This window comes from Leptopilina heterotoma, unplaced genomic scaffold (assembly GCF_015476425.1).
Source record: "Leptopilina heterotoma isolate Lh14 unplaced genomic scaffold, ASM1547642v1 Lhet_134, whole genome shotgun sequence".
Taxonomy (NCBI): Eukaryota; Metazoa; Arthropoda; class Insecta; order Hymenoptera; family Figitidae; genus Leptopilina; species Leptopilina heterotoma.
In genome coordinates, this window is record NW_025110853.1 from 1,865,168 (window position 1) to 1,880,989 (window position 15,822).

The window sequence follows — 15,822 nt, forward strand, 5'->3', positions numbered from 1 at the left end:
AAGTAAACTGCTTTTTCGTAAGTGCTGTAAATTTTCATCATTCAATATATAAGGAAACAAAGATGTATACTTTCAGTGAAATTCGTTGTCGTGTGTGCAGTTGTGTATTAGTGTATTAGTTAACCGCGCCTATACATATATAAGTGAAATAAACATGTGTGTATCTTTAAATATTTACCCAACAAATATATAAGTGTGTGTGTGTCTGTGTATGTAAAAATACTTCCAGTTTACCTCCATTAGTAAAGAATTGACGGGAAACCGGCGATAAAAATCCGTATTTTTTCTTTCACTCTTTCTTTCTGCATTTACAAACGACTATATTAATTTTACGTACACAATATTTCTGAGTTTACTACAGTTGTTTGGAACTATTGGACGAAATAGTAAGAAACTTTGCTAATTTGGTGAACATTTGTCGGATTAGTGACTTAGTGTAGAAAATAATAAAAAATACAAAAAGTCCCCTTATTTCCGGTGGTTGCAATGTGAAAATAGTAAATTCTAGTGTGATTTTATACAAAAATTACAAATCTCGGTCCCTCCGTGTATATTTCGAGTAAAGTCGTCGCCAACTAAATTTAAAAAAATTATAATATTTTGCAGGTATGATTTTAAAAGTATTAGGATCACTAAACAAAAAAAATGTTTTTAATATTTATTGTGAAATAAGCATCGAAAGTATATATGAGGTCTCAAAAATTGTCACTTTTTCATCTATTAGAAAATATTAAAGAAGGCACATAATTTACTATGAAAATGTAAAAAAATGATTGCAATTTATTAAATTGATTTAATTTAGTTGTTAGGTACAATTAATGATAATATATTAAACGAAACAAAAAAGTTTAAATTTAATAAAATTATCTCTAAAAGTATTCGGGTTCAAACCGAATTTTTTTCCAGTGTATCTATCTATTTAGTGATCAATTAGATATTGTCTAAGAATTGTAAATTTTCATTTTTCTCTTAGACAGTTAGTTACATTTGAAAATCGTGAAAATAAGCAGAGTGCCAATTTTAATTGCTTGTTCTTTCATACTGATAAAGAAAAATGGAAAAAGTGCTTAAAAAAACTAATAGTTAATCACAGATACTTTACATTTGGTTAGATTTTATTCAATTTAATGATTTAGTGAATTATTTAGTGAATGAAATTTGCAAAATTAGGTTATTTGACAGGCGAACTTTAAAATAATATTTTTCTTTTAATATTTCTTATCATTAATTGTTTCTATTAATTAAATCAATCTTAATAAGTTCCAATAATTTTTTTACATTTTCATAGTAAATTTTGTGTTCTCTTTAATACTTTCTAATAGATGATTAGTTTACAATAAATATTAAAACATTCTTTTTGTTTAGTGATCCTAATACCTTCAAAATCATACCTGCAAAATATTATAATTTTTTTAAATTTAGTTGACGACGACTTTACTCGAAATATAATAGATATTATATAAACATTTATTATAGCAAATTTCATTAAATTACAATAAACTATATAAGGAACAACAATATGTAGATTAGGGCTATAGGGAATACAACATTTTTTTAAAAAAGCGCCAAAAACTGGTTGGTGCGGAATTGAGTAAAAAATTGTATAATAAATTGTAATTAACAAATAAAAAATAACAAAAGGCTGCAAATAAAAAGATATCCATTTAAACTTGTCATCCTGAATGTTTTAAGTCTTTTTTATATCAATACTTAGTAACTGCCCGACGTTGCCACATTCGGCGCGTGGGCACGACCGTGCAATGCAAAATTCAAAAATTAATTTCTCACGAATATCAAAAAACATCTCTCTGAAATTTTCAGGGATTTTTAAGGACATTTTAAGCTTTTATTTCAATAGTTTTTGGAGAAAAAATAAAAAAGTCCCAAAAGGACTTTTGGTAAAAAAAAATTATTTAAAATGTATTGTTTAAATAAATTAATTATTTATTTTCCAATAAAATATTATTAATATTCAATAGATTCCCTACAATTTTTATATTGAACATTTTTTTGTAACTATAATAGATTTCGAAATAAAAATTGTTGAAAAAAGTGACTTAAAAGTTTAAATAACAATATCTTGCAAAATAATCGAAATTTTGCAAAACTATTTTATTCACAACTTGTGTATGTCCCCTAAGTCAACAAAGTGGCAAATTATGAAGACAATCTATGATTCAAAGTTTGCCCTGTGCATGGAACGCCCCAGTAACAATATTCTTATAATTTTTATAATATAAAATAATGATTTTATTACACTGACATCTTTAATTATTATTCATGTCTTCATGTTTTATAATAATACCTATTCTTAAAAGTTATTGCATTTTAAAAGGTTTGAATATGACGTTTTTAAAAATCTTAATTCCTATGGAAAAATAATAATGATTAAATACTTATTTAAAAAAGAAGTTATTATTTTTTTCGAATAATTTTGCAATTAAAGAAATTCGTAAATAAATGGAATATAAATAGTCATGTTTTGAATTAGGGCACATTGCAGAGGAAATTTTAACATGAGAAAAAAAACTTTTAAAAATAAGTAATATATATATGTATATAATATAAAATCCTTTAGTTTTATTACAAAAAAATGTTATTGAACATAAAAATTGTTGATCTATATATTTGGATTTTTTTACGAGAAATTTTGTTGAGATAAAAAAACTTTAAAATATTTATGAGAAATGAGATACTTTCTTTTTTTTTCTTTTTTTGATGATGTAAAAAAGAAAGTTTCATTTGACATTTGCTTTATCTGGAAATTTTTTTTCTATATATAGGTATTAAATTATAGGTACTGACCTTGGCTTTTATGTGACTCCTTAACCAAATTGGCAAGCAGGGTTCTAAAATTGCCATTGGTGACGTCGAGAACCAAATCGCGCCGGCAATGATAAGAATTCGAGTGTCTGATAACATATGCGTCCAACTTGAATTTTTTTCAGTTTTCTGTAAAATCGTTCATTTTTTTAAATATGCAAATTTCTAATTTAACATGACAATCTGTATTTTTATTATTAATAATTCATATTTGCTGTTATTTATTTATTTATAATTTATTAATATTGCGTAAGTATATATTATTAATAATTATATTTGTTAATACCTTAAAAAAGTTCACAATTTTGAATTTTCTTTTTTATCTTTTCTTATTAAATTAATATTTATGAAAATATTTTTTTTTTATTATTATATTAATAATACAGTAATGAAATAATATTATAATATAATAATTTGTAATAAAAATTAAAATGAAAAAAACATTTTCTCACTTTCATCTTTACTTTCATTCTGATAAATTTTTTTTATTTTTACTTTCATTTTCATTTGCACTTTAATAGATTTTTATTTTCATTTTTACTTTCACTTTGTTAGATTTTTATTTCTACATTCATTTTGATAGAAAGAGAAAATAAAAATCTGTCAAAGTGAAAATGAAAGTAAAAATATAATCCTATTAAAGTTTAAATACAAAGAGTGAAAATGAAAGTGAAAATATATCGAAGAGTAAATGTAATTTAAAATGAAAATCTATGTCTGTGAAACTAAAAATAAATGCAAAAGAAATTCTACTAAAGAGAAAATAAAAATCTATCAAAGTGAAAATGAATATAAAAATCTGTTTAAGTGAAAGTTAAAATAATAAATTAAAAATGAGAGTGCAAATGAAACTGAAAAAAATTCTGCCGAAAATGAAAGTGTAAAGAGAGAATAAAATGAAAATAAAAAGTTATCATAGTGAAAGTGAAAATACAAATCCGTCAAAGTGAAAATAAAATAGAAAATAAAAACTTATCAAAGCAAGAGTAAAAATGAAGGTGAAAATTAAAATCTGTCAAAGTGTGAGTGACAGTAAAAATGAATGAGAGAATAAAAATCTGAGAAAGTAGGAATGAAAGTGAAAGTAAAAATGAAATTACGTAATGATCTCCAAGAATATTCGTATTGAATATTGTTAAAACATTTATAATTGTAAAATACTTAAAAAAAATTTGGAATTAATATTATATATAAAAAAATTTATGATCGAATATTCAGAAATTTTTTTTTTCTGAAGCATATGAATGGAATATTCTGATGTATTTTTTATTGTCATTTACATGTATTCACCTCATGTTAAATTTACAAAACAGAAAAAGCATCTCTATTGATAATCACAAATAAAACTACCGATGCGAATAAAAAAAACAAGTGAAAATAAAGAAAATTAAAGAAACAAATTTTTATTTTAAAAATAAAGAATTTATTGTGACAGTTGTATCATACTTGATGATCGTTATTGCCATGGAAGTAATCACCTGGATATCAGATTCGAAATCTAAAGTGAAGATCTGAAGACCTGTGAATTAAGATGATTCTTCTTTTCATCAATTACATAAAAATATTAATAAAAAAGCAGGGGGATATTTAACAGTAGAATATGAAATTAATTAAGCGAGAGGAAATAAATATAATATAGTAAAAGTGTTCAGAATGAGAAGGCAGAGCTAAAGATTGAAAAATCTGATTACTCTCTCTCTCTCTCTCTCTTTCTCGAATAGGAATAAAGTTAACTCTACAAAATGTTGAAGTGAAAAGGAGATTTCAATTCTAATGGCTTTAAGTATAATATTAAAGAGACGAAAGGTATTGAACATCGGATCAGGAATTAAATAAGGAAAATGAAAACGAAGAGGAAAAAAATATATCGGAATATACCTTCTGCCTATTATGTACGAAGTTTTTAAATTTTTTCTTATTTTGTAAATTACCTTTCACTTCTTTCTAATTAAACTTCTAATAATGAAAGTTATGTTAAATATTATTATTATTATTATTGAAAAAAAAATTATAAAGTAACTTTTATACTATTATACTATATTAACGAAGTAACATCTAAACTGTATGGGATTTTTTGTTCTTAAAGTTTTAGAGGCATGTGGGGAAAACCCCTCCAAAAAAGTGCTTTTCTGGGGTGCGTTCACGTAACTTTCACTTTCACTCATAAAATTTCTACTTTCGAGCAAAAAATTTTCACTTTCTCTCAAAAAATTGTCAATCTCAATTTCACACAAAACTTACTTTTAATTTAAACCAAAAAATTTTAACTTTCACGCAAAATATTTTCACTTTCAAACAAAAAATTTTTACTTTCACTTAAAAAATTTTCACTTCTACTCAGAAAATTCTCACTTTCAATTTCTCCAAAAAACATTTTACTTTCAATTGAAAAATTTGGTGTAAAATCGTAAGTGGACATTTTTTCATAGAAAGTGAAAGTTAAAATATTTCGAGTGAAAATGAAAATAGTTTGCTTAAAAATCAAATTAAAAATTTATTGAGTGAAAGTAAAAATATTTTTCGTGAAATTAAAAATCAAAAGTTTTTGATTGACAGTGGAAATATTTTTTGTAGAACTGAAAGTGAAAAATATTTTGGGTGAAATCAAAAGAGAAAATTTGTTGGCAAAATTGAAATTAAGAATCTTTTAGAAGTGAAATTTTTTGTGTGAAATTGTAAGTAAAAATTTGTTAATAGAAAGTGAAAGTATTTTGGGTAAAAATAATTTTTAATTGTCAGTAGAATAGTAAATAGAAAATTTTTTGATCGAAAGCGCGAATTTTCTTTTTAAATGAGAATTAATTTACAAAACTACTTTTTCTTCCATCTGCCCTTAAACGTTCAAATGAACTTCGAAAACTATTTCATTATAAAAGTAGATTATAGTAAAAATGACTATAAATTTTTTCCGTGTACACTGAGAAAACTGGAGTATTGGACTAAACATCTGGAGGGACAAATCGTTGATATTTGATAGTTAGCTATTGGATAACAATCTAAATGTTCAAATACACCATTAACAGATATTCGTGCCATTTCTCTTGGAGGGAAAATGAGTTTATAACAGAGGGACAAATTAACCATCTTGAGAAATCCCTTCCTTATCCGGCGCGAAATGAATAAATATGGCAACCTAACCCCTAAATTAAATACATAAAATGTCAGAAAAATAATTTCGCGCGCATCAGATCGTACACATTTTCTGCGCAACTTTTAACCCTCATGAATTAATGGGAGAGAATATACAAGTAGATTTCCATTATCAATTCAAAATTTATTTCAGAAGGACTATTTAACTCTCTTCATAAGCAAAGGAAACATACACTTTTTGAACCTCCGAATTTGACACTCCAGTTTTCTCAGTGTACTATTATTATAATTTATTATTACAATACCTAATAATAAAAATTTTTTTTAATAATAATAATATTAATAATGACAACAAGAGAGGGTGAATAAACGAAGAAAAAAGGGAGGAAAAGAAAAGCAACAAAAATGATCGATACTTACATATCGAAATGACAATAAGACTAGCGACGAGTAAAAATGGGGCAATTTTTCCTTCGAGGTCGTAAAGAACTGAGCCCATTGGATACCCAAGAAGTACACCAAGGGCAATACTTCCCAGGACAAAGCCCATAATCTTTGATCTTCTGTCTTCTTCCGGATATTGAGATGCCAACAAAGACATTCCTGACACTCCGATGCAAGCTGACGATATGCCTTGAATGCTTCTTGCCAAGAAAAGCACCTCGTACGTTTGTCCAAAGGCGAACACTGCAGTTTATCAAATCGAGATTCACATTTTTTTACAAATAAAAAAAGAAATAATAATTTTAACAGAATTGTAAAATTAAATTTAGTAAGGAGAAGATGTTCGAAGTAATTATTTATTTCCTGGGAGAAATTTCATTGATTTTGGGTATTACCTATAATATTTTTAATTAAGTTTTTCTCTGTTTACATTAGTTATATGTTTGACTTTTGTAACTTTCAATGATACATACATTATCATTATCACAGTTTTCTTGAAAGTATTAAATCGATATAAAGTGGATCAAATTGATGGTAATAAATTAGATCAATTTTTGATTTGATCCACATTTTCGGTACCGTAAAAGAGGCTAATTTTTTAAAATTCGATTAGCATAATTATTTTGGTTAATATAAATTGTAAACTTTAATTTAAAATTTATTTGCAGCAGATTCATTAGTAACTTTCAATAAAAATTATATTTAAACCACAAGTGAATAATTTTCATATTGAACAAGTACTATGAAAAAATAGGTAATAGGTAAATAGGTAATAATAATAGGTAATAAAATAGGGTCCTGTATCTCCAACATGATTTTCATAAAGCACAAATCTAAAAGCAATAAATAGATTCTGCAAAAAATCAATTTTTTAAAAAAATTAAAATTTGTAGTGTAAATTCGCTCAGGAAAAAGTCTACAAAAAAGATGCGTGGGTCTGGATATTTTAAGTGTGTTAATTATTTTAATTTATAATTCGATTTTCTTTTAATGATAGTACTCTTATAACTGAAAATTAAATAATTTAAAACTGTTAAAGCGCAAAACTGTCAAACTTAACCTTATTTTTTATGGTTATGAGTAGGGGGAAGGTGTACGAGATGATCCCCCTAAGGGAAAAAACCTATTATTCAAAGAAAAATCAACATATTCGAGTTTTTTTTGTACGCACTACTAGATAATTAATCTATCTAACTATTCTGATTTGACATATTTGCAGCTAATTAATATTTTACTATTAAATTTAATTTTTCTAAAACCTTACAAAAGGATAATCTTGGACACCGGGGTGTCTAAGACGATCCCCATGGTATGGGCAAGATAATCCGTAGGGTTATCTTACCCCAATTATTGGAAAAGGAGTCTAAATTGAAGGAATAACAGTGTATCAATGTTGAATATACTTTATTTAGGCCATAAACGCTTTTGACCACTCACCACGATTCGTTTTCCTATCTTATAATTACGAGGCATTGTCTACAACGAGAAAATTAATGAAATAGATGTAGATGTCAATTTTTTGTTTTAGATAAGTTTGTTTTCATATTAAAAACATATAAGAAGCGAGAAAAATTGAATTTTTTATTAATACTAGAAAATTCACTTTGAGGTGAGACGAAATACATAGGAATCAGGGGGGATCATCTTGTACACCCATTGAGTGAGTACAAGAAACATGGAATTTCAACAAAAGTTATCTAAGCCCAAAGTTAAGCTTTCCTTAGATCAAAAGTATGAAATTTTTATTTTTTCCAATAGAATTTTTTTAATGACGCGTGTTGTCATGACAGTTTGACTGATTCATAGATATGTAATTGGCAACGTATTACCGTATTTGCCTAAAAGGTGGCGCTAATAGGCTCTCTAAAATTCAAAAGGATCATCTTGCCCCAGGGGATCATCTTGTACACCCTTCCCCTACGTTTAATTGAATGATTGAATCTAATTACCTACTTATTGATAAAACAATATTAAATATTTATTCCAAAAACTTTGGACATTGTTCTTAATTTTTTTCTTTATTGTTTCCAAAGAATATTTAGTTTCATTTTTGCAGATTATAATATATTTTGCCAGTACCCAACGGGAAGTTGCCAATGTTAACGATTGGTTCAATAATGGGCCATGCTTGGTACCCAATGGTTTTTTCTTGGCAAAACAATTGGCAACCATCATTGGACCACCAATGGTTTAAACTTGGGATGATCACGCTACTGCCAATGATCGGTAGCCTAGCATCGGGCCAATATTAGTTGCCAAGGAATTTCCAAGGAAACAAAATCGATTTTCAAAAGCTTGATTTTTTATTGGCAGCTAACAAAAAACCAAGGTTTTGAAAATTTATTTTTTTAATTATTAATTAAAATTTATTTTTAAAAAATATATTTTTCAAAAATTTATTTTAAAAAAATATATTTTTCAATAATATATATTTTTTTAAATTAATAGAACATATTAATTTAATTTGTCACCTCTGGTAAAACAAAGATGAAAGACTGATAAATTCCCTTACTTTATATCTTACAGTGGAGGGATAACTGTGAATGTCTTTGCGAGAGAGGAGCAGGTACTTATATAGAGCCAGTGTAACAGGTCACAAGCGAGAAGAAATCACTAGCATGCACTCTGGCGGCGCTTGTCGGAAGTGGCGCAACGTTGGTTGCAAAGCGCTGTGTCGATAATGTCAGGATATGCATGCGCGCCAGAAAACAGTTCCGACAAGCGCCGCCAGAGTGCATGCTAGTGATTTCTTCTCGCTTGTGACCTGTTTCACTGGCTCTATATAAGTACCTGCTCCTCTCTCGCAAAAACATTCACAGTCATCCCTCCACTGTGAGATATAAAGTGAGGGAATTTATCAGTCTTTCATCTTTGTTTTACCAGAGGTGACAAATTAAATTAATATGTTCTATTAATTTAAAAAAATATATATTATTAAAAAATGTATTTTTTTAAAATAAATTTTTGAAAAATATATTTTTTAAAAATAAATTTTAATTAATAATTAAAAAAATAAATTTTCAAAACCTTGGTTTTTTGTTGGCTGCCAATAAAAAATTAAGCTTTTGAAAATCGATTTTGTTTCCTTGGCAATTCCTTGGCAACTAATATTGGCCCGATGCTTGGCTACCGATCATTGGCAGTAGCGTGATCATCCCAAGTTTAAACCATTGGTGGTCCAATGATGGTTGCCATTAATGTTCCAATAATGGAACGGAGTTCGCCAAGCATGGCCCATTATTGAACCAATCGTTTACTTCCCATTGGGTATAATAATGAGCGAATTTACCCTTATTTAAAAGGTAAATTTACTCACAACAAAACGGCTTATAAATAGTTTTCTGCAACATATTTCAATTTCTTTACGCAGTAATAGGAAAGAGAAAGAATTAGATATTAAATATTTCCAGTGCCAATGTTTATTTTTATCGTTTCCCGAAGTTATTTAAAAAATAATTGAAAAATTGAGCGAAATTACCTCTTTTACGGTATCAATTCATTGCAATTTAATACTGTTAAGTTAACAGTGTAGAAAAAATATTGACTAATATTAAAAAGGTACATCTGACGTTACCTTCTCGTACTACTAAATAGGACTTGATAGTTTTGTCTGACTAAAAGCGTACATTACTACTGATAGTAAGTTAAGGAGTCTTAGTCGTTATTGTCAGACTGCAATGGTGGTTTACTACTGAAAAACGTATCTAACTATGTTGTCTGACTAAGATAAGCAGTAACTTGCGACAAAATTGCGCCTTCAGATAAAAAGCGGCAATTACTATTATGTAAAACCATAATTTTAACATGATGTCTGACTGAAACCGCTGTTTACTACTAAAAAAATAAATTTAACTGTGGTTATGTCAGAGACAACCTTCCATCAAAACTTTAAGTAGAAGCATTCTTCTGAGAATTATTCGAAAAAAATGACAATTTTAATGAAATTGTTTCAACTTATTTTTATTTTAGTGGTAGGAAATCATTTTGATCAGACGTAACGTTTTTAACACATGTTTTTCGATGTTAGTAGTAACAGTAACTTGTTAATCAGAGCTTGCTTATTTCAGGAAATAGAAAAATTTTCAATATTGACATATTTTTGATCAATCATTTAAATTAACAAAATTAAAGAAAATTGCTTTAAAAAATTTTAATTATTATTATTATTAATATACTTTTATTTTTGTATTCATTATTATTTTCACTTTTTCTATTATAATTTGAAATAATTTTGATGGTAATCAATTGAAATTTGTTTTCAATTAGTGTCTAAACTCAAAATAATTGACTGAATATCGGACTGAGTAATGTAATTGGAAATTGATAACAATTGATTTATATGATTAACTAACATCCACTATTAATTATACAAAATATTCGATTTCAATATTAAAAAATATAGGGTAAGTCCGGAGCAGATGACCAGTTCAAATATTTTATAGAATTTGTAAAGAAATATTACTTGTTGTTGGTTATTCTTTAACCTTTTGTGACTACTAATAACTGTAAACAACAAGTTTTTGAAAAATAATGAAAATGTAAGCGTAATCCTTCTAAATTTTTTTACATGGGTCTAAAATAGTTTTAAAATTTCAGATTTCTTATTACTATATTGTTATTTTTTAACATAATTTTTAATTTTAAGTTTTATTGAGTAATGCATAACCCACGCTTCGATATATACAAAAAATAAAAGAAAAAATTATTTTATTTATTTAATATTTTGATGTTTACTTTTGTCATGTATTATTCGGTATAAGATGGTCATTTATGACTTTTATTTAAAAAATTTTATGTTAATGTTAGAATCTTAAGGAATATTAAAGAAAAACAAATTAAAAATGTCTGGGAAAAAATAATTGATCTAATTGACACCAGAGATGGAGATCAATTTGTAAGTTGAGTCGAAAGTTCCAATCAAACGACATTGATTGAAGATTGGATTCAGTGCAGTATTTAAAATTTTTGGCTACATGAAAACTGCACTCAATCCCATGATAAATGTTTAAAATGTGACCAGAATAAGAGAAAAGTAATTTGAACGATTAAGAATTAAGTTTAAGCTAAAAGTAACCATTTATAAGTATTGTCCATTTCTCCCGGACATTCCGGAAGAGATGGCCAAATGCACTTTTTAAAAAATGTAAATTTTAAGATTGTTTTTATGAAAATATTTTATTTTTCGTTACTTTAAAGCTAAGTGTTCAATGTTTAATTATCAATAAAAGTTTAGACAAAAATCGCTTTTTTATCATTTTTACTAAAAAATTATGGCCATCTCCCCCGGAATTACCCTAGTTTTGATCCAGAAATTTGTACCTACACTACCGTCGGGAATTATCGGTACGGCTGCACACGCACGGCCCAAAAACATACCAATCTTTAAATCACGATTTTTTTGTAAATACAAATGTCAGAAAATTAACAAATATACCATTCGAAAGATTATTAAATACTACAATTAATGGTACATAACTGAAAATTTTAATAATTTATACAAAGATTGCAGCAATCGACAAATTTGACAAAAAAATTTTAAAAATATAATTTTTTTGGAAATTTTTTCAACCCCTGCACATTTTTTAAAAATTGTAGAAAAAATTTAAAACTTACATAAGTGTGATCATTTAAATTTCATCTTTAATATAAGACCAAAAGAGTTTAAAAATCTTATTCGGTTCGTGAGATATCATTATATACCTCCGAGCATGTTTTTTGACAATTGCATTGAATTAGTCGATTTTGAACGGGTTTTGGCTGAAAATGCTGGTCCGTTTATAATGATATTTCGCTAACCGATTAAGATTTTTGAATTATTTTGGTCTTAAATTAAAGATGAGACTTTAATGATCACACCTACATAAGTTTCAAATTTTTTCTGCAATTTTTAAAAAATGTGCAGGGGTTGAAAAAATTTTCAAAAAAATTGTATTTTTAAAATTTTTTTGTCAAATTTGTCAATTGTTGCAATCTTTGTATAAATTATTAAAATTTTCAGTTATGTACCATTAATCGTAGAATTTAATAATCTTTCGAATGGTATATTTGTTAATTTTCTTACATTTGTATTTACAAAAAAATCGTGATTTAAAGATTGGTATGTTTTTGGGCCGTGCGCGTGTAGCCGTACCGATAATTCCCGACGGTATACCGTCGGGAATTATCGGTACGGCTACACTATAGTGTAGTTATTAAATATTGAAGGTGTTAAATTTAACAATCTCTCCGAATAATTTTCTCACTTTAAGCTAATATAATATAAAATAATTACCTATTATTATTAAAATAATATAATATATATACAAACCAAATGATAAATTCATGCTATAAATTAATAATTATTAAAATTCATTAAGTATAATTTATTAATAATTGTTTATTAATTATTATTTTTTAAATTCATAATTCTTATTTTTAAATAAATGTATAATAATTAATTATTTAATAACTATTATTATTCGTTATTTATAATTTAGTTGTTATTATTAATAAGTAAATTTTATTATAATATTGTACTTAAAGAAAAAAAAATTATATGTATTTTCGTTTTTTTAATATATTACCATATTTATTTTATAAAGTGTTTTAAGAGAACACGCTTTTTTAACTTAAATTACTGTTTTAAAAAAGTTAATTTTTCAAAAATTAAATTTATTTACATGCTTTTAAAACGAGGAAAACTGTCGAGGCCCTGATCAGAGCCCTATTTAATGTCTAGTGAACACCTCACTTGGGGTTTTGGCCAGGAATTCTGGTGAAACCCACAAAATAAAAAAATTATTAAAACGATAGTATAATTACTCCCTTTAATTGTATTCTTCAATTGTTCATTATTTTTTATTAAAAGTAATTTTAGAGATTTAATTTTTTTACACTTTATTTAAACAAGGAAAACTGTCGAGGCCCTGATCAGTACCCTATCTAAAATCTAATAACACCCTACCTGGGGTTCTGGCTAGAAATTCTAGTCAAACCCCTAAAATAAAAAAATTATTAAATAACTAAAATAATGATTGCCTTTCATTGTTAATAGCTTCTACAACAAAAAGGAATTCTAAAAATTTTATTAAAAAAAAAATTTTAATAGGGAAAACTGTCGAGGCCCCGACCAGAACCCTGTTTTAAATAGGGCAAAGTGGGGCATTTTCTGCACGGGTAGTTATTCTAATAGATGAAAAAGCGACAGTTTTTACGACCTAATATACGTTAAATGCTTGTTTTACAATAAATATTTAAATTAGTTTAAAATTGGTTTAGAGGGATCTCTTAGAAATTTTATCCCCTTTAATTTAAGACCAAAACCATCAAAATCCGATAAAATTTGTAGGCTCCAGACAATTTTTAACATTAAATTGTAAAAAAATGCCAATGTGCGCGGTGCGAGTTTAACGTCATGTAAAGCTCTACACAGCTGCAGTTTTTAATTAATAACTTTTTTCTAATTGAGGCTCATTTTTTTCAAAACAGTTATACACAGTTTAAGGAATATAATACAATTTTTATTTTTTTGTTAGGACGTGAAGAACATATTTGTTTATTAACATTTTATAAACAAATAATGTAAAATATTATAAAAAATAAAAAATTTTAAAAACAAAAAATATATTCGAATAGTGCAATTCAAGACAAAAAAACCCATATTTTAAATTTTAAATCTGTTAACTGGAACTCGAGAAAAAAATTTGTTAATTTAGCAGTACTAAAAAATTCAATTGTTAATAACTTTTAGAAAAAAATTTTTTTGGCTTAATATTTTTAGGGATTCTTCTTAACCATATTAAGAGTCAAAAAAAAAATATTTTGGTTCAAAAAGAAAATTTTTTAGTTTTAGGTGATCCGTTTGAGAAATTCTGACCCAATATTTAAAAAATTCTTTTTGTTCAGTGATCCTAAGACCTTTAAAATCATTCCTGCAAAATATTATTATTTTTTTTAATTAGTCATCGACGAATTTATTCGAAATGTAATGGAATAACTCATTATTATTTTTTACTATTATAAATTTGAATATAAAAAGTTTGAATGAAAGAATAAAATGGGAAAGAATACGTTGGATGAAAAATTGTAGTGAAAATATAATGCAATGTTAATCAGTAGCTTACATAGAGCTGCTATAAGTAGGCAGATATTCCCAAAGAACAATGGCTTGGCGTATCCTGTGGTACCAATAAAAATTCCCACCGCAGGATTCAAAATTAACTGAATAAACGCTTTCGAGCTTAGCAATAATCCCACACGACCATTTTCATCCTCCGAGTTGACAATACTTGAATTACCTTCGAGTGTGTACAGATAATCCGGAATGATGGGCACTAAAAAAGACATTTCCTTTAGATTCTATATTGTATATTTTATATATTATAAGTATCTTTCACCTCAAACTGAATTAACTGTATATTTAAATTTTTTACGTCTAATATATTTCAAATATATTGCAAGCTTTCTCCTTCTCAAAATTTTTCTTTTATTCTAATTTTTTGAAGATAAATGTTTTAATATTTTTTATTTAGGTTTTTTTAAAATATTTTTTTAATAACATAATTTATATTTTATTGTATAACATATTATATTCTAGGTACAATATTTTTTGAAGAAAAGTCTCTATAATAGGGGAGACTGGGGCGAAAGGTTAAATTTTGCTTAAATGATTTTGTTTAGACAATATAATTCGCTTAGATGCAAATATTTATATATCAATATTGTAGGGCAACTTGTCCTCTACAACTTTCAATAAAAAAGTTTCTGATATTTTCGCATACGATACATGTTTTGTCCTTTTTTGAAAATGTTGTTTTTTTTAACTTTTTGACCCATGCTGGGTCGAAAAGTTAAATGGTTGGGACAAAATGTTAAATTCTAAATTTAGAATGTTTGACTAATCACTTACAATAACCATGTTCGTGATTTTTAATTTTGAACATTTAAAATATCGATTCAAAATTATTTATTTAATTTTGTGCCTTTGACGTAATGTTTAGCGCAACCACTTTTAATTAGATTTTAATGTAGTGACCTGATGATGGTGGCTAACCGTGCCTCCGAAACGACGTCGTTAAAAAAGTGAACGTGTTTTATTCACCTGTCTTCCAAAAATCGACTAATTAACAAATAATTCTATTTTTAGCCTACTAAAACTATTTTCTGATAGGTGTCAAGTAGTAGATAAGTTAAAGTATACGTAAACAAGTAATTTAGTTAATAAAAGCTCTTTGTTTATTTAACAAAAGCTTTAGAATAGTTATAAAGTTAATAAATTGAAATTAAAAAAAAAAAAAAAATTTTGGTTTATTTCACGTGAACGGTTTTGTTTTTTGACAGAGTACTTGCCCAATGTCAAATAAATAATTTTTAAACAAATAAACCCAGAAGAAATAAAAAATAAAAAAAAATTTTTTAACAACATCCCAATGGGAAATTAACAACTGGCGTAGTACTGCGCCAGCACTGGCAGCACTGGCGGCAAGG

At 26.5% G+C, this 15,822-nt stretch overlaps 2 protein-coding genes across 2 annotated transcripts in view; one reads left to right on the plus strand and one right to left on the minus strand.

Annotated features, from left to right (window-relative positions):
• Nucleotides 1–15,822, plus strand: part of LOC122513113 (G protein-coupled receptor kinase 5) — a 668,663-nt gene that overhangs the window by 238,321 nt on the left and 414,520 nt on the right. The window lies entirely within an intron of this gene.
• LOC122513116 (synaptic vesicular amine transporter) overlaps nt 1–15,822 on the minus strand; it is an 81,235-nt gene that overhangs the window by 43,933 nt on the left and 21,480 nt on the right. Inside the window, exons 2-5 of the mRNA XM_043629376.1 lie at nt 14,460–14,669; nt 6,334–6,600; nt 4,302–4,342; nt 2,806–2,952 (exon numbers count right to left, since the gene is read on the minus strand). Coding sequence (XP_043485311.1) covers nt 2,806–2,952; nt 4,302–4,342; nt 6,334–6,600; nt 14,460–14,669 — 665 coding nt within the window. The remainder of the gene's footprint in view (nt 1–2,805; nt 2,953–4,301; nt 4,343–6,333; nt 6,601–14,459; nt 14,670–15,822) is intronic.